The sequence below is a fragment of the Cryptosporidium ubiquitum genome (assembly GCF_001865345.1).
Source record: "Cryptosporidium ubiquitum isolate 39726 chromosome Unknown contig_4, whole genome shotgun sequence".
Lineage (NCBI taxonomy): Eukaryota > Apicomplexa > Conoidasida > Eucoccidiorida > Cryptosporidiidae > Cryptosporidium > Cryptosporidium ubiquitum.
The window spans coordinates 283,537-310,319 of NW_021639820.1; the positions used below are offsets into that span (position 1 = coordinate 283,537).

Below are 26,783 nucleotides of genomic sequence, written 5' to 3' on the forward strand. Positions count from 1 at the left end.
CCACTATTTTTAAGCGCGTTATCGGAAAAAAAAGAAAAAGTAATAGGAAATTCTCAAATTATCATATAATTAGCATTAATTTTCTACAAAAATAACGATTTAATAAACGTATTCCAGTGTGGAGTTAATTTAATATCTGAATATGACTCATTTTCTTGGAGAATTCCTTCGTCACACTGTTCGAATGTAATAAAATTGTCAAGGTCATCATCTATTTCTTTTATGTTACAATTCTTGTTTTGTTTGTTAGAACTTGATTGTTCAGAACTATTTGGGTCAAACCAATTAGAACTTATTAAACTATGTACATATTCGCACTCTCTTAACAATTTGTTGCATTCTAATATCATACCATTCCATAATTCTTTTGAAAACGCGTACTTTAATTCCTCCAAATCTTCTGTGTAATTGGTAATATTTTCATCTCCATCCAAGAATTCCGAATCATCGTCCATTTTTGGAGGTAATTTAATTCTTTCCATCTTTGATAGCTCTGCACTAAGTGTTTCAATACCTATTTCAATCAGATTTATAGCGTTTCTAAGCCATAGATTGTCCCTATCAGTTACACTACTTCCATTGAAAAAAAGAATTTGGAAACAAATCTCAAAAATTCCAACCAAGTTATTAAAAACAAATATTACTCTGTGAAGAGATTCAAGCTCAATCATTGCATTTATTGAAGGTAAATCGTTTAAAGTATTGTCGACTAGAAGTGAATTTTGATCCAGAATTGCAACAAAAACAAATTTAATAGATTGTAATAATTGGAAGCCAGAATTCCTAAGCATACAAAGAGAAATTTCTGGAAGCTCGTCGTAAAAATAATCATAGGAAAATTTGAAAACTTCAACACAGACGTTAAATATGAGTAACTTATTATCTCTGCGATTCCAAAGTGTTATTCTTGAAGCAATATCAGTAATAATACTTGAAATATCTTTAACTAATTGAGTATTATTGATTATAAACTTAATTAAGTAAATTACTATTTCCATGTACCAATCTTTTGAGAAATCATCATCATTTAACAAATATGGGATATTTGTTGGCATAAATATTTTGAATTTTGTATTTCTAAGCTGAGAACTTTGTTTATCTATTTCGCTCAAATTATCGATTTCTTCTGCTTCACTGCTTTCTGAACCTTCATGAATTGTGTTCAAACCCTGATAATTGAATTCATTATTAGTTCCAATTATGTTGCAGTTAAAGATTGACCTTTTAGAAATTGTATTTGATGGCAACAAAAAAAATAAGCTTCCCTCCATTATATTTAAAACAAATTCTGTACTCGAATCTTGAATTCCGTTATTTTTCTCTCTTAATAAATCATTTTTATTATCAACAGTGTTTAAATTTTGAGGGATCAATTCTCTGATTACATTTATTGCGTTTAAAATAATTTTAAGGTGAAAAATGCATGAATATGATTTTGTGTCATCCTTCAAAGCCAGGTTAGGTATTCCATTTGTATTTTTATTGGTGTGCTCATCTATCATAGAAATAGACTTCCCGTTAGCGGAGCCATTTCTTGAAACAATTATTGGTGTTATTCTTTTTTTGTTTGTTGGAGTGATTGTATTACATGATTTTTTTGATGTTACTGTTAATGGAGTAATATTTCCATCATTAATATCACCATTACTTGAATTAGGAGTTCTTCTGATATTTGGAGTGTAAATTCCATCAAATGAATTAATTAATTCATTTGTCCCGTGAGTTTCAATGTTTTTATAAATATTAGTAGCAAGGCATTCAATTCTAAATGAAAACAAATAGCAAAGTCTCACAAGTAAATGATGAAAATCAATGTTTGATAATATTGTTTTCCCAATTTCATTTCTTGACATGACTATTAATAGATATATCATCAAGCTTCTAAAAAGAATTCTTTGGGGGTCGCCTGACTCTTTAATTATAACAGTGTCATCTTTAATTTCATTAATTAGTATATTTATTAATTCTTTTAGTAATTCAAAAGTTAAATTATTGTAAAAAGAATGTTCCATTTTATTTGAAAGTCTAATTAAAGTTTTTATTTCTGATAGATTAATTCCATTCGTTTCGTCAATATTTATATTACTATTAATAATCGTAACAATGGAGATAATTATTGCATGATTTACCCATGATTTAGAGACATAATAATTTTGGTATGCTTCTTCTCCAATTAACTGAAATGCATTGATAATACCTAAATATTCAGCATATGAATCAATACAACATACGAAACACTTTTTTTTGTTCTTATCATTTTCGCATGTATGAATCAAACTCGAAATACTTTGGCCATTTATATTTATGCTCGAAGTATCAAATGCATTTTTTAAGATGAACCTATCAATGTCAAAAGGACTTTCTATACCAAGATTCTTACAATAATTGATAACTTCTTCCAAAAATTCTATACAAAATTGTTTTGGTATGCTCACTCCTTGATGTTCGATTTCAAATATCTTATCATTAAATTCGCATTCGCTGTCATTAAAGTAAGTATCTTCTCCTATAATATATTTGGAAGGATAAATTGAATATTTGAATTTATATAATGACATATTCACTCGCTTTATAACTGGAATGTAAAGAATTGCAAGTAAATGTATCATTGTAGTGTAATTCATCCTGAAAATATTTAGATCGTTTGAAGCATTAATATTTTGAAAGCTCCCAATTAATTTATCTTCTGGTTCACAAAAAAAGTTTTTAGAAATATAAGGCTCCTTACTTGCTAATAATTGATTAAAAACTTTTAACAATGAAACTTTTGGATTAAATTTGGTTAGATTGGTAAAATCACTATCTTCGAAAGTCTTTTGATTAATGGAACCACTTTTTCGTATGTAATGTTTCATTTCGAAGAATAACTTGCAAAGTGAAGGATTTAAATGAAAAAATTCAAGCAGTTTCATGTAGATGGATGTTAATGTCAATGAAATATTTATAGACAAATTGTTTTCTTCTCTATCTTTTTTTGAATCAATTATTTGAGGAACGTTGCGAATATACTGAAGATAGTTGCCTTCCAACAATTGAAAAATCATGTTAATAACCCTAAAATTTTCAATATTTCTTGAAATTAAATGATAGATGCAATTCATAAATTGTATATAAGGAAAATTTCGAGAATTGATCAAATGAATACTCCTAAAATTTGAAATGTTCAGCTGAACTCTCTTGGATATTCCTTCTGGAAAGATATCCTTTTTGTATAAAAGAGTCATGCAACTCCCAATTAACAAGAATCCAAATGAATATAGTTCCTCATAAATACTATTAAATAGATAAAGAATTGCGTCATCACTTGTATTTGGATTTAGTATGACAAGGAATAATAGTGTTATTAATATCTCTTCAAATATCTCATTTTTCCTATAGTTTTCATTATTAATTAAGTTGTCCTGTTTATTTCTGAACTTGTAGATATTCAATATTGATTTAAATACTAAAATTATAAAAGAATTGTTATTATTAATTATTTGGTTACTAAATTCTTGCACTTTAACTATTAAACTTGGGTGCTTTCTAAATTGATTAATGAGTTGTTCTATTTGAAATAAATGATTGGATATATCATATTTATAAAATGAGGAGCTGTAATTCTTGCCACTGCTGGTCAAGTAATGAAGTATATTAAATGACTCTTCATATATTAAATTGAACTCATCAAATTGTTCATATTCAATACCATAGTAAATAAAAATAAATGATGAAATCAAATACATCATTAAGTTATATATTTCATTAAATGAGTTAAATGAAATCTTATTATGGACGCAAGAACAATCCAAATGTTCACTTTTGATGTTATAATTAGGTTGAGTTTTTGTATTACATTTTTCAATTTTCGTATTTAAAATCAACTCGATTGTTAAGGGAAAAAATTCAAGTGTAAATGGGAAAAAATTGATAAAGGAGCTGAATAGAATAAGCAAGAGCTTGTTATTTGAAAGAAAACTAGAATTCTCTTTAAACCACTCAATTTGGGTACTTCTATTCAAATTTTCAATTATCCAATCATCAATTTTACATAGGCAAGTTCTTTCATTGTGTAATATAAATTCAAACAAAGAATCGTGAATTGAATTTTCCTCAGCCAATGACTTGAAAATTTGTAGTGCAAAACTCCAGAAATCATCCCTTAGATCTCTTAAGGAATATTTGTCTTCAAAATATTCTTCAAATTCTTCTTTCCAATTCGAGATTTGACTATTTGGAAACAAATATTTGGTACTGATTTCCAAATCACAGCTGATTAGCATAATAATGTAGTTTCGTGCTTTTCCGGATACTATTCCAACGAGAGCATCTCTCAATATATCATGTCTTATGTTTTTTCTTATTTGGTTTTTTGAAAGATTTAATTTTTGTCTATATAATACATAACACCATTCAAAGAATAATGGTATTACTGAAATATCAAGAGCCTCCATTCTGCTAATAAACTCTGCAAAAAAACTCTTCAATTTAGAACCAGTAATATGCTTTGAAGTGATACTTAACATTCTTTCAAATATTCTGAAATGTGGGATTGTACTCATAAAGTCTTTAACGATTAATGATTTTAAAAATAATTGGATCCAATCTTCCATTTCAAATTTGGCTTTATTTTGAAACGTTTTTTTCAGAAAAACATTCGAATATTGCACGCTTCTCACTGCCCTACATTTTTTATAGTTTTTTTTCTCCTCATTGAAAGTATGATGGTTTTCCTTAACGTCGGTATTTCTTACTCTTTTCTTTTTGCGTCGAATACCTTTCATAATTAATAGGTATAAGGATGAAAAAGACAGTGCTTACAATCGTTTACTGAATCATATGTAGTTCTGCTTATCAGCTATTTTTATTTATGTGGTCACGCTAGTATTTAATTACATTTACGCACAAACTTTTTATAATTTTTATGCTAGCTTAAGGCGGTAAAACATATTTTGACATTACTAAATTACTTTATTAATTCCGAAATTATTTGCCAGATTTAAATACTTGATCGTCAAAATAATATTAACTGAAATTTGTAATGTAATCTATCCCAAACGTCACCCTCATTTTCTTTACGACGTTGAATCATGAGAAAAATTAATTTTTTATATTTAAATTCTAGGAATAAATGCTAATAGTAATTATTAAAGGAATAGATTAGCAATGTTAATCGCATTTTCCGTATGCCTTTTAGCAGCCATTATTTTTTGCAACTTTGCATTAATTTTTTGTAGAAGAATACCGTGTGAATTCGAGGCTAATCGAAATATTATTCGGCATAGGAATAACTTTTCAATTCGTATTTCCGACCGAAATTCAATAGTTCCGCAAATAATTAGCACTGAAGAGCTTTCAAAAATTGCTCCTGTAAAAAAGTATGGCTCCTTTTCAAATAAAAATAAAAGAGAATATAATATTTATAGCAGGAACAATTCCCTCTCTGGATTTATATCGTCTGGTTCTACACAAAAATCAAAAAACAATTATTCATGTGTTATATGTTTAAATAATATTCACGATGAAGACCTTGTAAGAAAACTTCCTTGTAAGCATGTTTATCATTTTAAATGCATAGATGAGTGGGTAAAGATAAAGTCGAATTGCCCACTATGTAATATAAATCTTATTTCAATATATAATCAAAACATTCGGGAAAGAGAAATAGTGCAATCAATCAATAGAATTCAAAGCTATGAAGAAGTTGAATTCTCTGAAATACATAACTCAAGAAATTTAATTCCTGAAAAGCTAATTGTTCCAAAATTCACTGTCTTTATCAACAAAAATTAATTAAATAATCAATCATATATTTGAAAGATCTTAATTAATATTGCGTCCCCGCCTTTTAAGTTGTTATATATGACTGATTTACTCAAATAATTACAAAATAAATATTGCATAGTTTTCCGATGAGAAAATGTTGGTGTCTACCACTAGTTACATACAGTTTGCATTGGAATTTTTTCTCATTGTCTTAATCCATTTCACTCATTGCGCAACGCAGCAGAAACCAGTAATGGCTAATTGTCCAAGTTATGGTTCAGTTTCTCATGGATTCTTCTGTCTTGGGTTAAATAAATTGAAATCATTTAAGACTGAGTCATGGATAAGTTGCGCAAATGAATGTATGAGGCATTCGGTTTCATCAAAATATAGGAAATGTAAGTACTGGTCTTGGAAAGCAACCGATTTTTTGTGTACCTTAAAGTCAAACTCATCTTACTGCTCAACAAGAGACGATTCATATGTATCAGGATCAATACCTACATCAATGGTTGGATACTGCTCTACGACATGTGTTGTGGGTGAGTGGTCACAATGGTCATCGTGTACTCATTCAAGGCCATGCGGAGGATATTCTGAGCGTACGAGAAATGTAATTTTTTCACCTATGTTCCCTGGTGAAATTTGTCCAAACAAGAGTGAATTAAGGTCATGTAAGCTCGACAAATTACGCTGTCCAACAAATTGTCCGGACTATGGAATTGTCACCCTAGGATGGGGTTGCAGTGCGTTTGAAATTCCTGGTGGTGGTTCAAAACTTATTCAAAATATTGATGTTAAAAAATGTAGAGATGAATGTATTCATAATAAGGACTGTGTTTCCTGGTCACATGGTATATGGGATCAATCAATTGGCGAAAGAAGTATTTTCCCCAAAATAGATGTGGTTTCTATTGAAGATGGAGTCCCTGTTTGCGTCAACGTTTATAACTATATAGGATGCTTTTTTAAACTTGAAGGCTGGATTTCTGGAAATTCTGAAACAAACATCTATGAAAAAGCATGTTCATTAGATTGTGTTACATCAATGTGGTCAAATTGGTCAAAATGTACCCCTAATCCAAATGATAGACAGAATTATAAGAAAAGATATAGATCTATAATTACGAAAAATAATGAGAGTGGCTTGGAATGTCCAGACCTCCAAGAAAAATCATTGTGCGATGATATATCAGATTATGACAACTTTATCTCATAATTTTTAATTTTAAAACTTAATAGTTTATTATACATTTTAATAATAGAACCTTTTTTCAAATTCAATATAATTAGAAAATAAGAATGATAAGTTATCATTGAACATTTTATAATAAGTTTTAAAATCATTTTAAATATTTAGATTACATAGTTATATTTGTTAAACAATTAAATAACTATCTTTTGTGACCTTTTTACAGCATATATAATTTAAGTATAATTTTGTGGCGGGTATTTGTCCCCACATTTGTCCTCATGCATCCTTTGGTTTCATGTACAATAATTTGGGATTCAAGAACCGGAGGAAGTTATATTTTTGGAAATAAAAAATTTTTGAACAATAAACCGAGGTGGAAATAAACAGGGGGTATTTCGCTAACATTTGATTATACTTCCGACTTCAAAAAGGAATTGAAAACTTAGTGTGGCATAATAAATAAAATGACAATTAGTGAAAATACCTTCCGAGATGTTAAGCTAGATAAATTTCCTGATTTAGATAACCATTCATTTAAAAAAAAAAGTGATGTTAGTATCGAACTCAGTGATTCCAAATATTTAACTGGAAAGAAGGTTTTTCCCTATGAAAACAATGACAGTTGTATAGCGGATAATAAAACGAAGCAATTTAAAAAAAGTGATGAACAGTTTGAAGTAACTGGGGATAATGAAGATATGGAAAATTTTAATGACTCTAGTAATCTTGTCGAGATAAAAGGGATTCAAAAGCCAAAAAATTATGATATTTGTTTAGATCGTGATTTAAATGTTGAAAATAACCAAGATTCTGGTAGAATAATAATGCTCGATTTAGATAACACATTGATCCCCACAAATTGGATTATGCAAACATGGAGAAACATTCAATGTGAAATGGGCAATGAAGGAGATAGTATAGACTACGGTGAAAATGAAAATAACCTTTATGAGTTGACAGAACAAATTAGAAATGAATTAGTTCAGGTAGGATTGTTTCAAACACTTGAAAAATTCTTTTCTGACCTATGGAATACTGGAAAAGCATATAAAATTGTAATAATTACAAATGCAGGACTAAGAACTGTTGAATTGTTTTATCTAAAATACTGTCTTCCGAAATTAGGTGATTTGTTGAAAAAATACAATATTGAAATTAAATCAACAGAAGATTATATTAGAAAAAAAGGACCTCCTCCATCTCCATTTAGAGAAGAGGAATATCGGGAATTTTATACAAATGCAAAACTACATGAATTTCAAAGGGTATTGTTAGATTGTTGGGGGAATAGTTTAGAGCATGCCGGTGAAGTGCCACCAATATTTGATGTTATATCTGCAGGTGATCAAGCTTGTGAAATGACAGCAGCCTGCAGAATAAGTAAATTTTATGAAAATAGAATACGTCGCACCAAGCTTATCTATATTCATGACCCGGAAGATTTCCGATTTTGGAAACAAAAACCAGAAAGCTTTATAACTCAACTTTCGGAAACTCATAGAGAACTGTTAAATATACTTAGTGATGACTCAGAAACCCTGATTGGTTTTAGCGATATGAATTCAACTGGATTTACGAATCTGGAGGAAGAAAATGATGAAGAATTTGAGGAAGTTGCATTGGGATGGTACTGTAGGGGAAAATACATTAACATTGCAGTAAGTAAGCCTGAAAGATTTGTGTTACCACAAGGTAGTGATGAAATTTACCTCGAAACTGAAAGGGACTATTTTGGAAAAGTAGTATAGCTCTTTAGATTTCTGAACAAAAATAGTTAAACATAGATTATATTTAAAACGTTCTATTACTTATTCTAAATTAACTTGGTAATACTAAAAAGTAATTAATTTTTAAGTTTATTTCTTAATCGGTATAGAAAGAGGATTATATCTGTACCCTAGTCGCCCCGAAACAAGAGTTGAAATAAATTGTGAACTCGTAAAAAAAGTTCTAACTACAAAATTTGAATAACCAAAATTTGAATCATGATTATATGAATATTCATCATATGAATCGATGAAAAATGATGGAATATCAATTCCAACAATACAATTTGTATAGTCATCTGTGCAAGTAAAGCTGATCATTTCGCTTGGTATTTTCTTATATTCAAGTTCTGTAAAATCAGGAAAAAGATAGTCCAGATTGTCTGAATTACAATTGCTTTTATTGTTTGAGTCAACAGGAATTCTTCCAATATATGCAATTTCTGCACCTTCTATCAAAATTTTATTTACAAACAATCGATTAACATATTTAATTTCGAATAGAAATGATAAAGAGGTTGTAAAGTTTACAACAGATGATTGACTGTTTGTTCTGAAAAGAGGTTTAGATATTATCAAATAGTTGTTATCGAAAACTGCAGGAACGATGTCGATTCTACTTGGCGAGATACTATATGCTAAGATTATCCCACAAAGTGGCACAATAAAAGTAACTGAAAGCCATCCCAATAACCAAAAAACTAACTTTATAACCTTATTTACTGTTAATTTTGGTCTCGGTGACTTCGGGTGGTATTTTTTACCATAAAATATACTGCTTATTAAATCATAGTATGTATTCCATATTAAATCCGAAATCAAGATTGAAATATTAGTTTTTAATGACATATAAAAATGTTATAAAAAATCAGAATTTTAAAAAATTGTATTCTTTTTGTCAGATTCTTCCTGAATTAAATAATTACCAATTAATTTGCGTGATTTCTAGAGCATTCATAATTATTCTTGTTTTATCATGTTGATTCCAAAATATTTTAATCATGTAAATGTGTTTTGGCGCCAAATTAAATTAATTGAACTTTGAAATTACAAAATATATTAAGTTTAGAATTAACAAAAGATTGAAAAATAATCAGACATATTGTCTGAGCAGGCATTTTAGATTATTCAATAGCTCCCTTATGCCGCATGAGGTCGATAAATAATGGGTCTTTTGATGGAAAGAGAAGAGTTTTACCCAACTTCAGATTTATGTCACACCCTGTATTTATTCTCTTCCCTATGGATTTGACAAAAATAAGCTATGAAGAATATGTTGATTTATATAACTACTATAAGACAAAGGCATTTCAAAATGGCCTGGAAAATATTTCAGCACAAATGAGATAGTGTATTATAGTATAGTCTATTCATAAGTACATAAAATCATCTCTGGACTCAAATATAGTAACATGATTAATACGGTCTCCGAAGGTATTTCTTATAAAGATGCATTTACATTTTATTAAGCTAAACTTGTATTGTTATACCTCATGAGTTTTTACTATACTTCCAAGTTGTGAAGACTTATCTTATCTCTGATGCTAGATGCAGTTGAAGGCGTGTAAGAGTACATTTCTTCAATACTTCCAGGATATGATCTTTTAGTAGTTTGTACTGAATCAAGTTTTCCATCAAACTCGTTATTATGCTGCCTTTTATTACTCATTTGATTCCGATTAAAAATCATATCATTCATATGAGATTGATTAATAAATTGCTCGAAGTGTTGGTTATTTGATCCAATACTACATAATGGTTCATGCAAATTGCTAAGATTATTATTTTGGTGCCCGGAAGATTTCTCTCTCCATGCAAGTGGTATATCAAGAAGGTTTAAAGGTGTAAATTGATTAGAAAGATGTATTGTTTCAGCCTGCCACGTGTTTCTTTCGCTTAAAGGCTGACCAATTCTATTATTATCAACATTAAAAAGACTTGTAACAAAAGAAGGCATTGGTTCCAATGATTTATCAATATTTTCTGAACCAAATTTGTTTATAGAACCTAAACTTGATGTGGTTGAAATTGCACTATATGGATGGTATAATTTATTATCACTGAAATTATTCCTTCCATCAAAATTTATTGGTAAATCATGTTTTTGACCTGTAATCTTCTGAATTGGCACTGGAAGCGTCTCAACGTCTAATGGAACAAACTCCCCTTTTTGTGGTTTAGACCTGAGCTCTTCTATCCCATGTGCATATCTGCAAGAATCCCCAACTACACAGCTCCCTTTAATCCAATAAACGCAAAGTGAAGTCTTGAAGAGATCTGATGTTGCTCGGAGCTCTTTCCTCGAATGAGCATATCTACATTGTGGGTTTCTGCATATACCCTCTCTTAATTGTGTATCGCAAAGTTTAGTTCGTGTCAAATCCACGCTTGGTCTCAATTCATCAATGGAATGTGCCCAATTACAATCTTTATCCATTCTACATCTTCCAACTGCAAACCAAGGACACTTTTTTGTCTTATAAAATTGAGGCATAATTTCTATTTTAATATCTTTTTTTCTTAGAATACGATTAATAGAGAGCTGTTTTTCTTCCACAACAAATAATACTATTAAAAATTGAACAAAAAAAGTATTATCCTTTTTATTACTTATAAAACATAAGGTTTTACTAAATACTTATTATCTCTATCTTTAATTCCACCCCTAATTGTCTTATTTCTATTTTTCCACCAAAATAATGATTTTCACATTTTTATTAATAATTTATCTTTAATCTATATTATCGTTAACGAGCTTTTGCATGCAAAAACTAATATTTCGCGAAAAAAAAAATTAAATAATATATTTAATTATTGTAATAAATAATCAGTAAAAATGTCTTTTTTTAGTTTAAATATTTAATTAATATAAAATATTCACGTTGAAAAAAATATTAAAAGTTTTATTAATAATAATTATCTTGTTATTTTTTGTGAGGAACCTAATAATAAACCTACGAGCTCTATTTTTTTTGTAGTACATCTCTAAGCATAGTTAGCGAATTCATTTGATCCAAAATTACTCTTTTTATTATCCATGCAGATATATCGGTGTGTAAATCAACTTGATTGAAATATAAGGTTTGTACTTTGTTTTCCCCTTCTGGACGAAAAACATATGTTGCAAAGTAATTTTTAGCTCTTACATATGATGAGTTTATTATTGGCCACTCAATAGATTGAGTGAGAATATATTCATATTGTGACTCATCTAAATTATTTGATTCGTTTGCGTCTGGTTTAAATCTATAACATATCACAACAAAATCTCTTCCTGAGACACCCCATTGTCCCTTAAATGCTTGGTAGAATATGCAAATGTTTTCGTCATTTCTAAAATAATAGATTGGATCAGACTTTTCAACCATGGGATCATAATACATCTTATTATTAGAATCCCAAACATAATCTACAATATCTTTAATTGAACATAATTTATTTGAATTTTCAATTTCATTACTAGAGGATATTTTGAACTGTTGAACACCACAGTTCAGTAATATTGAAGTGATTCCACAACTCATAAATGGCTGTCCATCAATTTCTCTCTTATACACTCTCATTCCATTTGAATTTCTCTCAAGTGACCATTTCTGTGTTCCATTATCAATTTCAGACACTAGCTTTCGAGTATATTCTAAAAGTTCTGTTCTTTTATCGGTAACAATTTTTAGTATGCTATCTTCATCTTGTATTAATTGTTGTATTGTTAGAGGAAAATCATTTAACTCTCCAATAAAGGTTGGTTTAACACTTTCTATTGATTGAATTTCATTTAATGTATTCACTGAAGTCAAACTCTTCGATCGGCTAGATTTTGTTTTTGATTCATTACTTTGCTTAGAATTCAATTCAGAATCCTTAGACTTTATCATTTCGGTCTTTATAAAGTATCTACAACATACAAGCAAATTATTTTTATTACCAAAATTCCTTTTCCCACCCTTAAGAATAATTTTATAGCATAAAATATCTTGTCGTCTATTCTCAATAATTTTCCCATCGTTACCTTTAATCTTAAATGGGAGTTTATAAGAAGGAACTATACTTCTTGTCTCAATCATTTTAAAATCTTCTCTATTTTGTCTAGTTTCCAAAATGATGTTTGTTTTATCTTCACTCCATTCAAGAGTTGTATTTGGTTGATCAAAAACTATATACTTTTCAAATGACTTCTTTCTTTTATTCGAATATTGTTTATAAAATCCCCCATCATCATGAGGTAATGATAAATTATCACTATTTTCTTCTTCCATCTTAAATTCTTCAATCCTATGGTTTTCTATTTCTTCAAGACTATTCTTACCCAAGTTTTTCGTTTTATTAATTATTAATGTTGTTCTATTATTTAATCCCATTATTAATGTTGTTGATATTGAAACTATTCCTCTTATTGTGTCAACATCGTAATGTACAATTGGGTTGAGTTTATCAACTGCTCTTCTGATAAACCATGAGACACCCAGTGCTGCGTTTATTTCTTGAAGTGAGTCAGAATTTGATCTCAAAAGAACCCAATAACCTTCAAATTTTTCTAATAATTCCTTTATAGGAGATTTAATCTCAATTTTTCTCACATTAGAATATCCATTTTCTCTTAATTTATTTAATGTAAGATTTAAATTATCATCATCATGATTGTTTATTATTTGAGGATTTCTCATTCTTAATACCTTGTTTATTGCCTTGTTCAAAGACATTTTGTTCTTTTCAATTGCCTGTCTCGTATACTTGAATAGAGGAACAAGTTTAAATATGTAGAAAACTAAGTTTTCGCTAAAATAAATCATATTCCCTGATTTTGTTGAATTAATATTAACATAATTCAATACAAATGTAACAATAAACAAATAAGTTTTGAAATTTGAACTAGTTGGAGTTGATGAGAAACATGAAATTGAAAATAATATACTAGAATCAATAATAAATTTCCAAAGTTGATGAGATAAAGTAATATTTAAAAGCCATGGTCTTGTCGAATCGGTCAAAATCTTTGAAAAGAGTAAAGTTATAGTAAGTCCACTGTTTATCATCAATATAAATGATGAAATAATTGGATATTCCGTACAAATTGAGAGTATTATCATGTTCAATAAATTATAGTGCCACATATCTTCATATAGAGTATATTTATTCTTTATAAAAAGAAAGTTATTCCAAAAGTGACTGGATCTTGAAGTTGGTTGATTAAGAACTAAATCATTGTCGTATGTAACATAATCACCTAATGGAAGTCTTTTCATTTCTTCTTTAGGCCCCAATTTGAAACCAATGCAATTTTTGGAATATGGCATTGAATTGATTACTGAAAATAAATTTTTCGTTAGTATAGTTAATCCAATTGTAAAAGGAAAATAGTCAATTGAATTGCAATAGAAATATGTTAATATTTGTTTAATTATTGTCCAATAAAAGAAAAAAATCACATTTTTTATTATTAAAGGTAACTTAAATGACCAGAAAGTGTCGTATGTCTCACAAGATACATCAATATTTATATTAATGTTATTAATTATTTGGAAAATAATTAATGAAAGAACAAAATGTATCATAAATTTAAAAAACTCGTTTTTTAGTATTTCAATTTTATTACTTAATGGCATGTATATTGAAATAATCAAAATCGGAATAGCCATATTATAAAACAAATTTAAGTAATCTTCCGGTTTCTTAATAGGATTTCTCCATTTATTATTGGAAAAATATATTAAATCTTCTTGTCTGTGTTTTGGCAAAGGAAAATCATCCAATATGCTCTTTAGGAAAATAAGACCAATACTTGTAATTATGGGAATCATTAATATCAAATATGGAGTAATTTTTTTGGAATAATAAGGAAAGTTAAAAAACGAATATTTGTAATTCAACAAATCGGTTAATATAAAATAAAAAAATATAGAAACAGTATTAATACAGAAAATTACCATTGAAATAATAAAAAACACCAATATTAGCCAGAAAATGGTCATTATATTTGGACCAAAGTAGTCACACCATTCACATAAAATATTAAATAATCTCGGAATGGAACTGTATTGTTCATTTTCATGAATTCTTTCCAAAGGAGTTTCTAAAGGTTCTTTTTTTTTATTTTGGAAATTTCCATTAATACTAAAAACACGTGTGGATTTTTCATAAAGTTCAAATAATGATTCCCCATTATGCAACGCAATGACATTAATAACAGCATTTTCCCAGAATTCAAATTGACTTATTTCATGAAATAAAATATTTCCAAGAAAAAAAACCCAAGAGTAAGAAGGTGGCCAATCACCCCAAAATAAGTTATCATTTCTGTTTGGTTGTAACTCTTCAGCTTTAATCGAAATTTTTTCGTTAGTAAATCTCAATGAAATAACTAAATAAATAAGGTTTCTAGGAATATTTAAATCATTAAGTTCATATATATTAAACTCATTGGTTTCCTTCAGTCCTTTATATATTTTGTCTCCATCATTATTTCTTTTTAAAACCAACAAAAAATATGATTCTCTATCTTCAAATGAACCTTGGTTTTCATTTACAGATCTTGTTAAAGAATGTGTAAAGAAACCTGAAAAATACTTTCCAAGGTCCATGGTTTCATATTAGCATTTTTAAAATATATTATTTGGCTTCTTATTTCTAATTCAAATACTCTCTAGGAGAAAATGGTGAGGTAAATTGACCCATCACATATTGACTATTCATACCAATACTCTTTTTCGAGTTTAATCTTGCGCCGGAAAACTTTTTTTCTCATTTTTGTTAATTTGATTTTTATTTGTTCTAAAATTTTATTTAATTAATTAATCTATTTTAATTATTAATATCCGTATTTTAATTTGAATTCTCAATTAATTTATTGTCACAACAACATTTTATTAGAACATTAAATCCTAGTTAATATAGAAACTAATGATTGAATATCAGCAAACTCTTAAAAATAAATGATTATTGTTTATTGAATATTTTTTTATATATAATTTTTGATTGGAAATAGTTGGCGAAATATTTATAAAATCAACATGTAAATTATTTCGTTATTCTTAATAAAAAAATTTTTGGCGGTAAATCGAAATGGTCACGATAATTATTTGTTGAATATTAAAAAATAAATGTCTGAATATAATGAAATAGGAGAAAAGCTATCAGAACCAGTAATAAAGTCTCTAAAGTCTCTGAGGAATCATATTTTAAACTACGACTTTTTAGAAAACAATTGTAGATATGATATTTTTCAAGAACTTTTAGCATTCCGAAAGAGTTGGCGTGAATTGTCTATTTCATTGGAAGAAATTGATAACAAAATCAATGATGATCTTGTTAAAGAATTTTACGAAAATAATCTCTGCATTGATGAATGCAAGGTGAGAGAAAATTTTATCAACATTATCTCAAATAATTTTGAAAACAACATTCACCCTGCATTTGAAATGTATTACCACAGAAATGTTGATGAAAACGAAGATTTAAATTCTTTAGTGTTATCTAGTACTGAATCTTTTGAAAAAGTAATTAAGACATTAGAATTTGATTTGGAAGATAGAAAAAAAAAATTGGTAGAACTTGAGTCAATAAAACAAAAATATTCCGAATTGGTTACTGAGTCAAAATCCATGAATCATCAAGAGGAAGAGCTAAACAAACATATTGAACCACTTAAAAAAAGCCTTGAAATTTTCACTAATTTTTTAGATGATTCAAAAGGTGAGAATAGTGAAGGTTTTTGTCCAGATACGTTACTAGAATTACACAAATATCTGAGACCAATTTACATATATTTCAATTCTTTTATGGATAAAATCAACTCTAAAAATGATAATGATAAAGTCGTTCATGTAACTGTTGATGAGTATGGCCAAGTTATTATTAGTATCAATAAACCATTATCAAAATTAGTAGATGACAAAGCTTCACAAAATTATAAAGATTTTTTAGTCAGCATTTTTCCCATTAAATTAGAATTTTCTACTATGAATACTCTCTCATCTCGTGAGGTTATTTTGCTTTCTGTCGTTTTTAATACAGAAAAACAGCTAAAGTATCATATTTTTTCAGATATTTTGTTTGAAAAAGACAGTGGTGAAAATATTCCATTAATTGATGAAGAAACCATGGATATATTGCCGAACGATATTTATGGACAACCTTATTATTGGTTACAATTTTTTGTTAATAACAAAGAAGTAATTCCTTTAAAAGTAACTGAGATGAATATTGATCCTAGTGATATATTCAAAATTATTGAGTATAGAATTCAAAACTTTGTCTTTTTCAATTTTATGTTATATCTAGCATCAATTGGACCTAAATTATTTATTGATTTTATTTTATTTTATTTAAAAATTGAATTTTTAGACACCCAAGTAATTGAAATAAATTTGGAAAAATATAGTTTAAATACAATTAATGAATGCAACAAACATTCACTAATAATTAAAGTCAATAATAAAAATATTTATATTGAAATCAATCTGTCAGGAAATATGAGTTATTGCATAACATTTGATGAATCAACGTACAGAGAAGAGTTCACATTCACCAAAAACGAATTTAATAATAATAATTTAGTTTATAATAGGGAAATTACAAGAAATTTCTGTAAGAAATTGTTTCAAATATTGTCAAAAATCCAACAGAATTGAATTAAAAAAGCAACTAATTAGAAACGGTCCCTTGCAAATATAATATGAGAAAACATTAGTTATTTTCGAATATTGACTAAATCTTTATATTATTGAATGGTCAATATTGACATAAAATTTTAATTAAAGTTTTTAAGATCTATATTATAAATTTCAATTCAATAAATTTGACTTAATATTTTTCTGTTGCTTGTTTTAATTTTGAATAAATAATCATTTAAAACATGTAATATTTTTGTTAAGTGGGGGATTTGTGGTGTGTGGTGACTAAAACAGTGATTTCAGTATTTGAAACGTTTATAAATGTTCTCTTGATATTTCTAAATTTTGACAAATTGAAACACACAACAAATTTGTAAAATATCTGTAAATACTCTACAAGATCTACATTTTTTTTTTTTGTAAATAAGCGACAGAATTTACAGTCTACAAGAAGAATAGAAAAAGAACGTTACGTATGTAATTTAATTCTAAATTACTACCGTAATTGTAAAGATAGGAGATTGTATATTTATACATAATATTATCAATTTTTATAATATTTTGAGATAATACTATCAAAATGGTTTGCAAGTCAAAATGCTCAACAAAAGTTTCAACTAAAAAAAACGATATTAAAAGATGTTCTTCTGGTGTAAAGAGTTGTTTAACTACAAAAAAAGCAACTCAGAAACCTGCAGGAAAATCAAAGATGATTGGTTCTGGAATGAAAAGGGTAATCAAAAAAGAGATATCAAAGAATGCAAAATCAGAAAAGCTTTCAAGAAACACTAAAGTAAATAAAAACATATCAAAAGCATCCAAGATTAATACAAAAAATTCGGTGATAAAAAGAGAAATCAAAGCCGCACCAACAAAAAATACTAAAACAAAAAAAAATACAGTTCTAACTAAAACAAAAGTGAGCTTGGCCCCTTCTCCAGTTAAATTAGTAAAAAAAATTGAAAAAACAACTAAACCAGTTTCAAGAACTATTAAATCAAAAAAAACACCAGTTAGAAAATTATCCGGTAAAACTGACTTGAAAAGTACTTTAAAGACTGAAAAAACATCCTCAAAGCTAACTAAGAAGTGTTCAAATACAACGATGGGTGCATGCAAGTCCTCTAAAAGAAGCGGTTCAACTGAATCTAGATGCAAGAAGACTTCCCTTGTTACAAAGTCAAGATAATCTTGTGAAAATCTCTGGATATAGGGTAATCTACTATTAAATCCATTTCTTATTTTAAAGTGATATTTCTCTGACACAATATCAGATTCATAACATTTTTTTTTTTCAAGATAAATTTTTTAAGATGATTTCATATATAATTCTATTATCATAGGATAGGATTAGGCCCAAATATAAATTTGGAGCAGTGAATATTAATTAATGCTTCTAGTTCCTATTTAAATTATTCAGTCAGTATTGGCAGTATTTATTGATGCCAAGAATACAGATATTTGCGATTCAATGCTAGGGAAAAATATCAACATAGATAAAAATTTGTTCTGAGTTATTGTGGCAACACAATATGAGTCTGATATATTAGTGGATAATTGTAATACAGACATTAAGTGATTAATATCAAATGCAGCAGAAACTCTGAATGGCCGTTTCTGATCGATTGGATTGTTCTGATCCTGAGAAATTATCATCCTGGAGTCATCGTTGTTTTCAGTATGAAATACAATGCAATTATTGAAAGAAGTTTTTATTGAAACAGTGGAGTTTAAAGACTTATCAGAAGTGCAGATAAAGTGGCAAGTTGGGGATTTGGGTCCTTCACCATGATTAGTTTGTGTTTTATTGTTACAGTCTTGAATTATTTCAATTTCTGCATACTTAGAATCAACTAATTTCATTTTTTCAAGTAATCTTAACAAGGATTTTGGTGGGGGCAAAGAAAAATGTGTATTCGGGATTTCATTTGCAAATCTTTTCTTGTCTTCACCCAAAGGTATTAAGTTATTTGTTATCTTTGATTTCAAAACATCAACTTTACAATCATGAGTTAGTTGAAATGTACTCATTTTTTTCGTTTCAATTATCATTGAAAATGATAGAACATTTTGTGAGTCTCTTTTGCTGAGCCGCAGCGTCGTTTCTCTTGCTAATATTGAAGATCTTAGGGGAAGAATCAAAGTCTCAGGGTTTAAACTGATTCCGATAATATTTTCATTTTTACTTTCTATTACCGGTTCTGAAAAAAAAATATCTTCATATTTTAATCTGCAAGATACATCTGCAATTTGTTCATCCCAATTGCAGTAGCTTGTTAGCAATAAAATGAGTGAGTTTTTTTCAAACTTAATATAAAAACGATTGTTTTGTTTATTCGGTAGTCCCTTCATCGTCTTCACAAATCCTTGTATACTTTCTAAGAGTATACTAGACTTTCTTTGTAAAAGAGTGGCCTTAAATTTCATCTCGGATAATTTAGGCCATAACCATTAATCTAATGAATGAACTAAAATTCTAAAATTGGGTTATTCTTGTCAATTTTACGGAAATTGGATCTTGCAAAAAAAATGGGGGGTGGAAAAGGAACATGTATGTAAGGGAAATTCGTGCATAAAATGTTAAACAAATACCTAATGATTAGTCAGATCATGAAGTACCTTTAGGCTATTTAAACATTTAAATCTTTTTGGGAACTGTTATTGACAAGGACTTCTTAATAATAAAATGTCTTGTATCTTACAGTGGCAATCAGTTTAAAATATTAGCCTCTTTAAAAAACATTTAGGCGGGAACATCCAACATTTTTTTTACCTTGTATTTTATAACTAAAATTGACACTATTGTATTTCTCATAATTAAAGGGAGGGTATATATGGTAATTAAATATTCAATTCTAATTGGTAGATTTGGTTTGGGTAATTTCATTAATAACTTAATCATAAGATTTAGGGGATTCAGTATATTATATTACTGAAAAAGTGTGTGAGTAGCAAAACAATAATTCAACTTAAACCAATTATTTATCTGAATTAGATTACAAGAAAGATATAAGAAAATACAAAAATATTAGTTTCTTCTTAATAATATTAAAAATTGATATATATGTATATATTCATATATATAGAAAGGTAGATTAAAGATATATTTATTTCAATGGGAGCCAAAAAGAGGATTGCATATTTTTATGATGAAGAAGTTGGAAATTTCCACTATGGGTTGGGCCATCCAATGAAACCACATAGAGTTAGAATGACTCATGATCTTGTTTCTCAATATGGCCTATTAGAAAAAGTGGATGTTATGGTACCGACACCTGGAACAGTCGAATCTATAACAAGATTTCATTCAAATGACTATGTAGATTTTTTACGCAACGTTAATACTGACAATATGCATGACTATTCTGATCAGCTAGCTAGATTCAACGTAGGTGAAGATTGCCCTGTATTTGATGGTTTGTGGGAATTTTGCCAGTTATCTGCTGGAGGGTCACTTGGAGGGGCTCAATCTGTTAATGAATTTGGGTATCAGTATGCGATAAATTGGGCAGGGGGACTTCACCATGGAAAAAAACACGAGGCGAGTGGCTTTTGCTACGTTAATGATTGCGTACTGGGTGCTTTAGAGTTTTTGAAATATCAACACAGGGTATGTTATGTTGATATTGATATTCATCATGGCGATGGTGTTGAAGAAGCTTTTTACACTTCTCCGAGATGTATGTGCGTTTCATTTCACAAATACGGTGACTATTTTCCTGGAACTGGAGCACTTAATGATGTGGGTGTTGAAGAAGGTTTAGGATATTCTGTAAACGTTCCTTTGAAAGATGGGGTTGATGATGCAACTTTTATCGACTTGTTTACTAAAGTTATGACATTGGTAATGGAAAAATACAGACCTGGGGCGATAGTTTTACAATGCGGAGCTGATTCATTATCTGGCGATAGACTGGGTTGTTTTAATTTGTCACTAAAGGGACATGGACATGCCGTTTCTTTTTTAAAGAAATTTAATGTTCCAATGCTGATTTTGGGAGGTGGTGGCTACACACTTAGAAATGTTCCAAAGTGTTGGACTTATGAAACAAGTTTGATAGTTGACACATATATTGACGAACAACTTCCTAATTCATCAAATTTTTATGGATACTTTGGCCCTGATTTTTCTCTGGCAGTTAGAACCTCAAACATGGAGAATCTAAACTCCAGGCAAGATTGTGAAGAAGTTTATAGGAAAATAAGCGAAAACTTTAGGGATTATGTGCTCCCAGTTGGATCTCAAATATCGGCATATGATGTACCTGAGAAACTCCCTCCATTATATAATTCTAATAAGAATACAGATGATTATAAAGACGGTAACAATATCAAACACGAACAGCATCAGGATGTTAATGACGAGATGAAAGAATGGCCTACACTTGATTACAATAATCGAGCACTTGGTTAGTACAACATCTTCTAACTGCATTTTTACATGAATTAATCAGGTCCGTGGGAGCGGATAAGTTTGTTAAACAATTATCACGGATAGGTATTAGAATGCAAATAGACGTCTAAAACTTCATTTTAGAGATTAAAAGAAAGTTATTTGATTAAACCTAAAAGAACCTAATATCGACATTATTTCTTACTATAATAGAGTCAACTTGTCTATATAGATTTAAGATCTAGGTTTTTCCTTCTTTTCCTTGAACAATGCAAGCAATGATACTCCGGACACCTTCACAGCTTTGAAACGCACTCCTGGAATATCACCAACTGAGTGACCTTTGCGACCAAAACCAGCTACTAGTACTTCATCATTTTCGTCAATGTAGTTCAAACAACCATCACGTGGAACGAATGCTGTGATTTTTTTGCCGTTCTTAATGAGTTGTACACGAACACATTTACGAACAGCAGAGTTTGGCTGCTTTGCCTCTATACCAAAACGCTCCACAACAATTCCCTTGGCATGAGAAGCACCTCCAAATGGGTTTGACTTGTATCTTGTACCTAAGTTCGCTCTCTTGTACTGTTTATCTGCCCATTTCTGAGTTCTACGACGTGTGCGAAGTTCACGTGCAGTATTGATACCCTTTGGTTTTCCTATTGATTAAGAAGTAAAGTATTTCAGAAAAAAACAAAAGTGATGATAATTTATCACTTACCTGAACCCATCTTTCAGTCGTAATTACTCTCAAAAAACAAAAAAGATAATTTGATTAAATGAGTTAAATCAATATTGACAAACTCTAACTGAATTATAGAATTTCAAATGATTGGTCTACCGCTAGTTAAGAATTGTGTTAAACTTAATTTAATATATATATATATAAAATTTAATTTGTCTCTTAAAGAGACGACATAAATAGTACAATTAAGCGCCGTCACAGTGCCGCTCAAACATATATATATAATATTTTTTGGGCAAACAAGCAAAAAATGAACCGAAAGATTAATTAGCATTGATTTTAGGCTTAGTCGAAAGTATCTTAATTTAACTTAATTTGGAAGCATTTGCGATTTGCTTGGATTATGTTTTTTTCTAATAGAGCACCTATTCCATCTCCAAGTAGTAATGATAAAATTACAAAACTCCAAACTACTTTAAATAATATTTTGCACTGTTTGACTGTGAGTTTTAGATGTATTATTATCGATTTCCCATTAACTATACTTGCTTTTAACGAATTAACTTCAGGACGCGTTGTATTTATTACCAGATCTTGCGCCTAAGGTAACTTCTAGTTTGCAGTTAGAGGAAGGCGAAGAGTTGAATGCTGCAAAACATGATATACTTTACAGAGCGAATTATATTTCGACAGGATTCGAGTGCACAAATAATTTAATTTCTGAAATGCGTCATTTAAAACCACTAAACGGAGAAAAAGCAGAAATATTCTTAGAAAAAATTGAAGAGTTAAAGGCTAAAAACGAAAATTGTATTAGAGAATTAAACAATGTATCAGAAGAATGCATAATAGTGTTAGATAAATTAAATATCAGCATTAGTAAATACGTTGAGGACTCAATAAACAAGAGCATAATGTTGAGTGATACAGAAAATAAAATGAATATGACATTAGGAGAAATCTACGAGATCAATAATGATGCGCGCTTAAATAGTGAAGTTTGAATTCTTAAACACTTGAGTATTTATGGAAGAGCTAAAGCACCTTAGAATACTCAATAAAGTTCAAGAGAGGATATTTGAAGAATGGAAAACTAATGACAGAGATCTTGCCGAATATTTGTGCCATATCGGAAAAGAAAGTAAGTCATTTGAGGAGTTTAATGAAAAGATATTAAGTATTAATGGGGAGAAAGTTTCGAACAAGCTATTAGATGATATATATTCCATAATAAATGGAGGTGAATCTAGGTCGGAGAAAATAAACAATGAATGTTCGCCACTTCCAGAAACGAATTTGAATAGAAATGATAATTTGTGCTTTGCGATGCCAAATGAAAAGGCACCATTAAGTAAACGTGCTCTGGAACTTCTTAGAAAGGAGGACCCTAATTATAAAGACATTAACAGACGAAATAAATGCCAAAGTGAAACAATTTCTTCTGGATTTGGAATGAAAGACATTCATGCTAAGAAAGGATTTGGGGCAATTTCAGGTATTAAACTGGTTGAAAGCCGTAATACAGAATCTCAATACTCTAACAATAAACAAGAGGGAATACCTAATGATTATGAGAAGTGGGAAATTATGCAACTTCTTAATTCGGGAGTTATTTCAAGAGATAAGATTCCTTATGATATTTGTGAGACCGTTAGAGATACAATGGACTCACAAAATGTAGAAGTGTCTACCGAAATTGAGCTCAGAAATTACGAGCCATTGTTTCTTAGAGGGCAGTCAGTTAAAAAGTTTAGTGTTGACTCTTCAATACAAGTTGTGGTAAATCCAGAAGGAAGTTTGAATAAGGCGGCTGAACTAGCATCTAACATTGCAAGAGAACGAAGAGAAATTCGAGAATTTCAAGAAAAGGCGTTGCTAGACAGTATTCCTAGGGATATGAGTAGACCTTGGGAAGACCCAAATCCAGAAGCAGGAGAGAGAACGATCGCAAGTGCATTACGGGGTATTGGAATGAACTCTCAAACTACACCAGAATGGAAACGCCAATATTTGGGGAAAAGTTTGGGTTTTGGTAAAAAGAATATTAATGTTTCTATATCAGATCAGAGAAAAAATTTACCTATTTATCCAATGAGGGATTCACTAGTTGAAGCAATAAGAAATAATCAGGTAATAGTTGTGATTGGAGAAACAGGTAGTGGTAAAACTACTCAAATTACTCAATATTTATATGAAGAAGGATTCTGCAAGGATGGAGGAATAATTGGTTGTACTCAGCCAAGAAGAGTTGCTGCAACCTCAATAGCCAGACGTGTTGCGCAGGAAATGGGTTGTACACTGGGTTCAAAGGTTGGATTTGCAATTCGATTTGAAGACATTACTTCACCAGAAACAAGAATTAAATATATGACAGATGGAATGCTTCTTAGAGAAGCTTTGTCAGATAACTGTTTATCACAATACAGCGTAATTATGTTGGATGAAGCACATGAAAGAACAATAACGACAGACGTGTTGTTTGGGCTTTTAAAGGTAAGTTTTAATTTATTTGGACATTTAAGTAGTCATGTAAATTAACTGTTTCAATTTTACTGCTACTTGTTTTTATATAGAATGGTAGCTTGACGATTGATTTAGTATTCAATTGTTAATGTATTGAAACATAAACTAAATTGAGCTTTATCATTGACTGATGACTAATAATTATTGAGAATGTAATATTGGACAGATACCAATGATACAATGATTGACTGCTAAATGTTAATTTTCCAATATATATTATAACTTTCTTTTTAGGAAACATGTAGAAAACGCCCAAAGTTCAGGTTAATTGTGACATCAGCTACTCTCGAGGCAGACAAGTTTTCTGCATATTTCATGAATTGTAATATTTTTACTATTCCTGGAAGAACTTTCCCCGTTGAAATTTTGTATTCCAAAGAACCAGTGGAAGATTATGTAGAAGCAACACTAGTTACTGTACTTCAAATTCATTTGCGCGAGCCTCCCGGAGATATTTTGGTATTTTTAACAGGCCAGGAAGAAATTGATAATGCTTGTCAGACTCTACACGAAAGAATGAAAAGACTAGAAAATATGAAGCCCCCTCCATTAATTATATTACCTGTATACTCATCTCAACCTAGTGAAATTCAATCTTTAATTTTTGAAGACGCTCCTCCTGGTTGTAGGAAATGCGTTATTGCAACAAATATTGCGGAGGCATCCCTTACTATTGACGGGATATTCTTCGTAGTTGACCCAGGGTTTTCAAAAATGATGGTTTTTAATTCCAAAACAGGAATGGACAGTCTCACAGTCACACCAATTTCTCAAGCTAGTGCAAAACAAAGATCTGGAAGAGCTGGGAGAACTGGGCCAGGAAAGTGTTATCGATTGTACACTGAGGCTGCTTTCAATACAGAAATGCTCCCAACTACTGTTCCTGAAATACAACGTACTAATCTTGCTAATACAGTACTACTCCTAAAAGCATTAGGAGTTAATGATTTACTTAATTTCGATTTTATGGATCCTCCACCTACTACGACTCTATTAATTGCTTTGGAAACTCTATTCGAACTTGGGGCACTTGACGAAGAAGGCTTCTTAACTAGGCTAGGCAGAAAAATGGCGGAGTTACCAATGGAACCGAAGCTGAGCAAAATGGTTCTTTCTTCAGTTGATTTGGGTTGCTCAGATGAAATAATAACAATTACTTCTATGCTTTCTGTACAGAATGTTTTTTATAGGCCTAAAGATAAACAAGCTCAGGCAGATAGAAAGAAGTCTAAATTTTATCATCCACATGGCGATCATTTGACATATCTAAATGTTTATAATTCTTGGAAAAAGCAAAGGTACTCCGTTCCGTGGTGTTATGATAATTTCCTTCAGTCAAGAGCACTCAAGGGAGCGCAGGATGTTCGCAAACAGTTAATTAATATTTTTGACAAATATAAACTAGACATAATTTCTGCAGAAAACGATCATGATAAAATAAGGAAAGCTATTTGTGCTGGATTTTTTAGCAACTCGTGTAAGAAAGATTCTCAAGAAGGATATAGAAATTTAGTTGACAATCAACAAGTTTACTTACATCCGTCTAGCACACTATTTAATAAATCACCTGAATGGGTGCTTTACCATGAATTAGTTTTTACTTCAAAGGAGTATATAAGAGACTGTTGCACTATTAAGCCTCATTGGCTTGTTGATTTTGCTCCTAATTTGTTTCAATTTGCTGACCAAGATCAGCTCTCGAAGAGGAAAAAAAAAGAAAAAATTCAGCCATTATACAACAAATATGAAGATCCAAATGCTTGGAGATTGTCAAAAAGAAGAAAGTAAGGCTCCTGTTAATTTTTACTATATAATTTAACTAGTTTTTTTAATTCTAATATATAATACCGCCAATGTACTAAAA

General features: G+C 29.7%; 14 protein-coding genes across 14 annotated transcripts; 8 read left to right on the forward strand and 6 right to left on the reverse strand.

Annotated features, from left to right (window-relative positions):
* Positions 1-83: 83 nt before the first annotated feature.
* Positions 84-4,763, reverse strand: cubi_02253 (uncharacterized protein; the record flags this gene model as incomplete). The annotated part of the gene is made up of 1 exon (XM_029019265.1): positions 84-4,763. The coding sequence occupies one exon, from the start codon at positions 4,761-4,763 to the stop codon at positions 84-86; it is 4,680 nt and encodes a 1,559-aa protein (XP_028874386.1).
* A 382-nt stretch (positions 4,764-5,145) lies between these two features.
* On the forward strand, positions 5,146-5,772 carry cubi_02254 (zinc-finger domain-containing protein; the record flags this gene model as incomplete). Its single annotated transcript, XM_029019266.1, has 1 exon — positions 5,146-5,772. One exon carries the CDS (start codon positions 5,146-5,148, stop codon positions 5,770-5,772), a length of 627 nt encoding a protein of 208 aa, XP_028874387.1.
* Positions 5,773-5,899: 127 nt separating this feature from the next.
* cubi_02255 (TSP1 domain-containing protein TSP5 precursor) lies at positions 5,900-6,964 on the forward strand (the record flags this gene model as incomplete). Its single annotated transcript, XM_029019267.1, has 1 exon — positions 5,900-6,964. The coding sequence occupies one exon, from the start codon at positions 5,900-5,902 to the stop codon at positions 6,962-6,964; it is 1,065 nt and encodes a 354-aa protein (XP_028874388.1).
* Positions 6,965-7,404: 440 nt separating this feature from the next.
* cubi_02256 (uncharacterized protein) lies at positions 7,405-8,688 on the forward strand (the record flags this gene model as incomplete). The annotated part of the gene is made up of 1 exon (XM_029019268.1): positions 7,405-8,688. The coding sequence occupies one exon, from the start codon at positions 7,405-7,407 to the stop codon at positions 8,686-8,688; it is 1,284 nt and encodes a 427-aa protein (XP_028874389.1).
* Positions 8,689-8,796: 108 nt separating this feature from the next.
* On the reverse strand, positions 8,797-9,555 carry cubi_02257 (uncharacterized protein; the record flags this gene model as incomplete). The annotated part of the gene is made up of 1 exon (XM_029019269.1): positions 8,797-9,555. The coding sequence occupies one exon, from the start codon at positions 9,553-9,555 to the stop codon at positions 8,797-8,799; it is 759 nt and encodes a 252-aa protein (XP_028874390.1).
* Positions 9,556-10,210: 655 nt separating this feature from the next.
* Positions 10,211-11,200, reverse strand: cubi_02258 (zinc-finger domain-containing protein; the record flags this gene model as incomplete). The annotated part of the gene is made up of 1 exon (XM_029019270.1): positions 10,211-11,200. One exon carries the CDS (start codon positions 11,198-11,200, stop codon positions 10,211-10,213), a length of 990 nt encoding a protein of 329 aa, XP_028874391.1.
* Positions 11,201-11,669: 469 nt separating this feature from the next.
* Positions 11,670-15,284, reverse strand: cubi_02259 (uncharacterized protein; the record flags this gene model as incomplete). Its single annotated transcript, XM_029019271.1, has 1 exon — positions 11,670-15,284. One exon carries the CDS (start codon positions 15,282-15,284, stop codon positions 11,670-11,672), a length of 3,615 nt encoding a protein of 1,204 aa, XP_028874392.1.
* A 519-nt stretch (positions 15,285-15,803) lies between these two features.
* On the forward strand, positions 15,804-17,333 carry cubi_02260 (uncharacterized protein; the record flags this gene model as incomplete). Its single annotated transcript, XM_029019272.1, has 1 exon — positions 15,804-17,333. The coding sequence occupies one exon, from the start codon at positions 15,804-15,806 to the stop codon at positions 17,331-17,333; it is 1,530 nt and encodes a 509-aa protein (XP_028874393.1).
* A 562-nt stretch (positions 17,334-17,895) lies between these two features.
* On the forward strand, positions 17,896-18,504 carry cubi_02261 (uncharacterized protein; the record flags this gene model as incomplete). The annotated part of the gene is made up of 1 exon (XM_029019273.1): positions 17,896-18,504. One exon carries the CDS (start codon positions 17,896-17,898, stop codon positions 18,502-18,504), a length of 609 nt encoding a protein of 202 aa, XP_028874394.1.
* A 227-nt stretch (positions 18,505-18,731) lies between these two features.
* Positions 18,732-19,667, reverse strand: cubi_02262 (uncharacterized protein; the record flags this gene model as incomplete). The annotated part of the gene is made up of 1 exon (XM_029019274.1): positions 18,732-19,667. The coding sequence occupies one exon, from the start codon at positions 19,665-19,667 to the stop codon at positions 18,732-18,734; it is 936 nt and encodes a 311-aa protein (XP_028874395.1).
* Positions 19,668-20,430: 763 nt separating this feature from the next.
* cubi_02263 (histone deacetylase) lies at positions 20,431-21,729 on the forward strand (the record flags this gene model as incomplete). The annotated part of the gene is made up of 1 exon (XM_029019275.1): positions 20,431-21,729. One exon carries the CDS (start codon positions 20,431-20,433, stop codon positions 21,727-21,729), a length of 1,299 nt encoding a protein of 432 aa, XP_028874396.1.
* A 213-nt stretch (positions 21,730-21,942) lies between these two features.
* On the reverse strand, positions 21,943-22,442 carry cubi_02264 (ribosomal protein S23; the record flags this gene model as incomplete). The annotated part of the gene is made up of 2 exons (XM_029019276.1): positions 21,943-22,370; positions 22,433-22,442. The coding sequence occupies 2 exons, from the start codon at positions 22,440-22,442 to the stop codon at positions 21,943-21,945; spliced, it is 438 nt and encodes a 145-aa protein (XP_028874397.1).
* A 357-nt stretch (positions 22,443-22,799) lies between these two features.
* On the forward strand, positions 22,800-23,400 carry cubi_02265 (uncharacterized protein; the record flags this gene model as incomplete). The annotated part of the gene is made up of 2 exons (XM_029019277.1): positions 22,800-22,898; positions 22,966-23,400. 2 exons carry the CDS (start codon positions 22,800-22,802, stop codon positions 23,398-23,400), a joined length of 534 nt encoding a protein of 177 aa, XP_028874398.1.
* Positions 23,401-23,422: 22 nt separating this feature from the next.
* On the forward strand, positions 23,423-26,707 carry cubi_02266 (pre-mRNA splicing factor ATP-dependent RNA helicase; the record flags this gene model as incomplete). The annotated part of the gene is made up of 2 exons (XM_029019278.1): positions 23,423-24,889; positions 25,154-26,707. 2 exons carry the CDS (start codon positions 23,423-23,425, stop codon positions 26,705-26,707), a joined length of 3,021 nt encoding a protein of 1,006 aa, XP_028874399.1.
* Between the last annotated feature and the right edge of the window lie 76 nt (positions 26,708-26,783).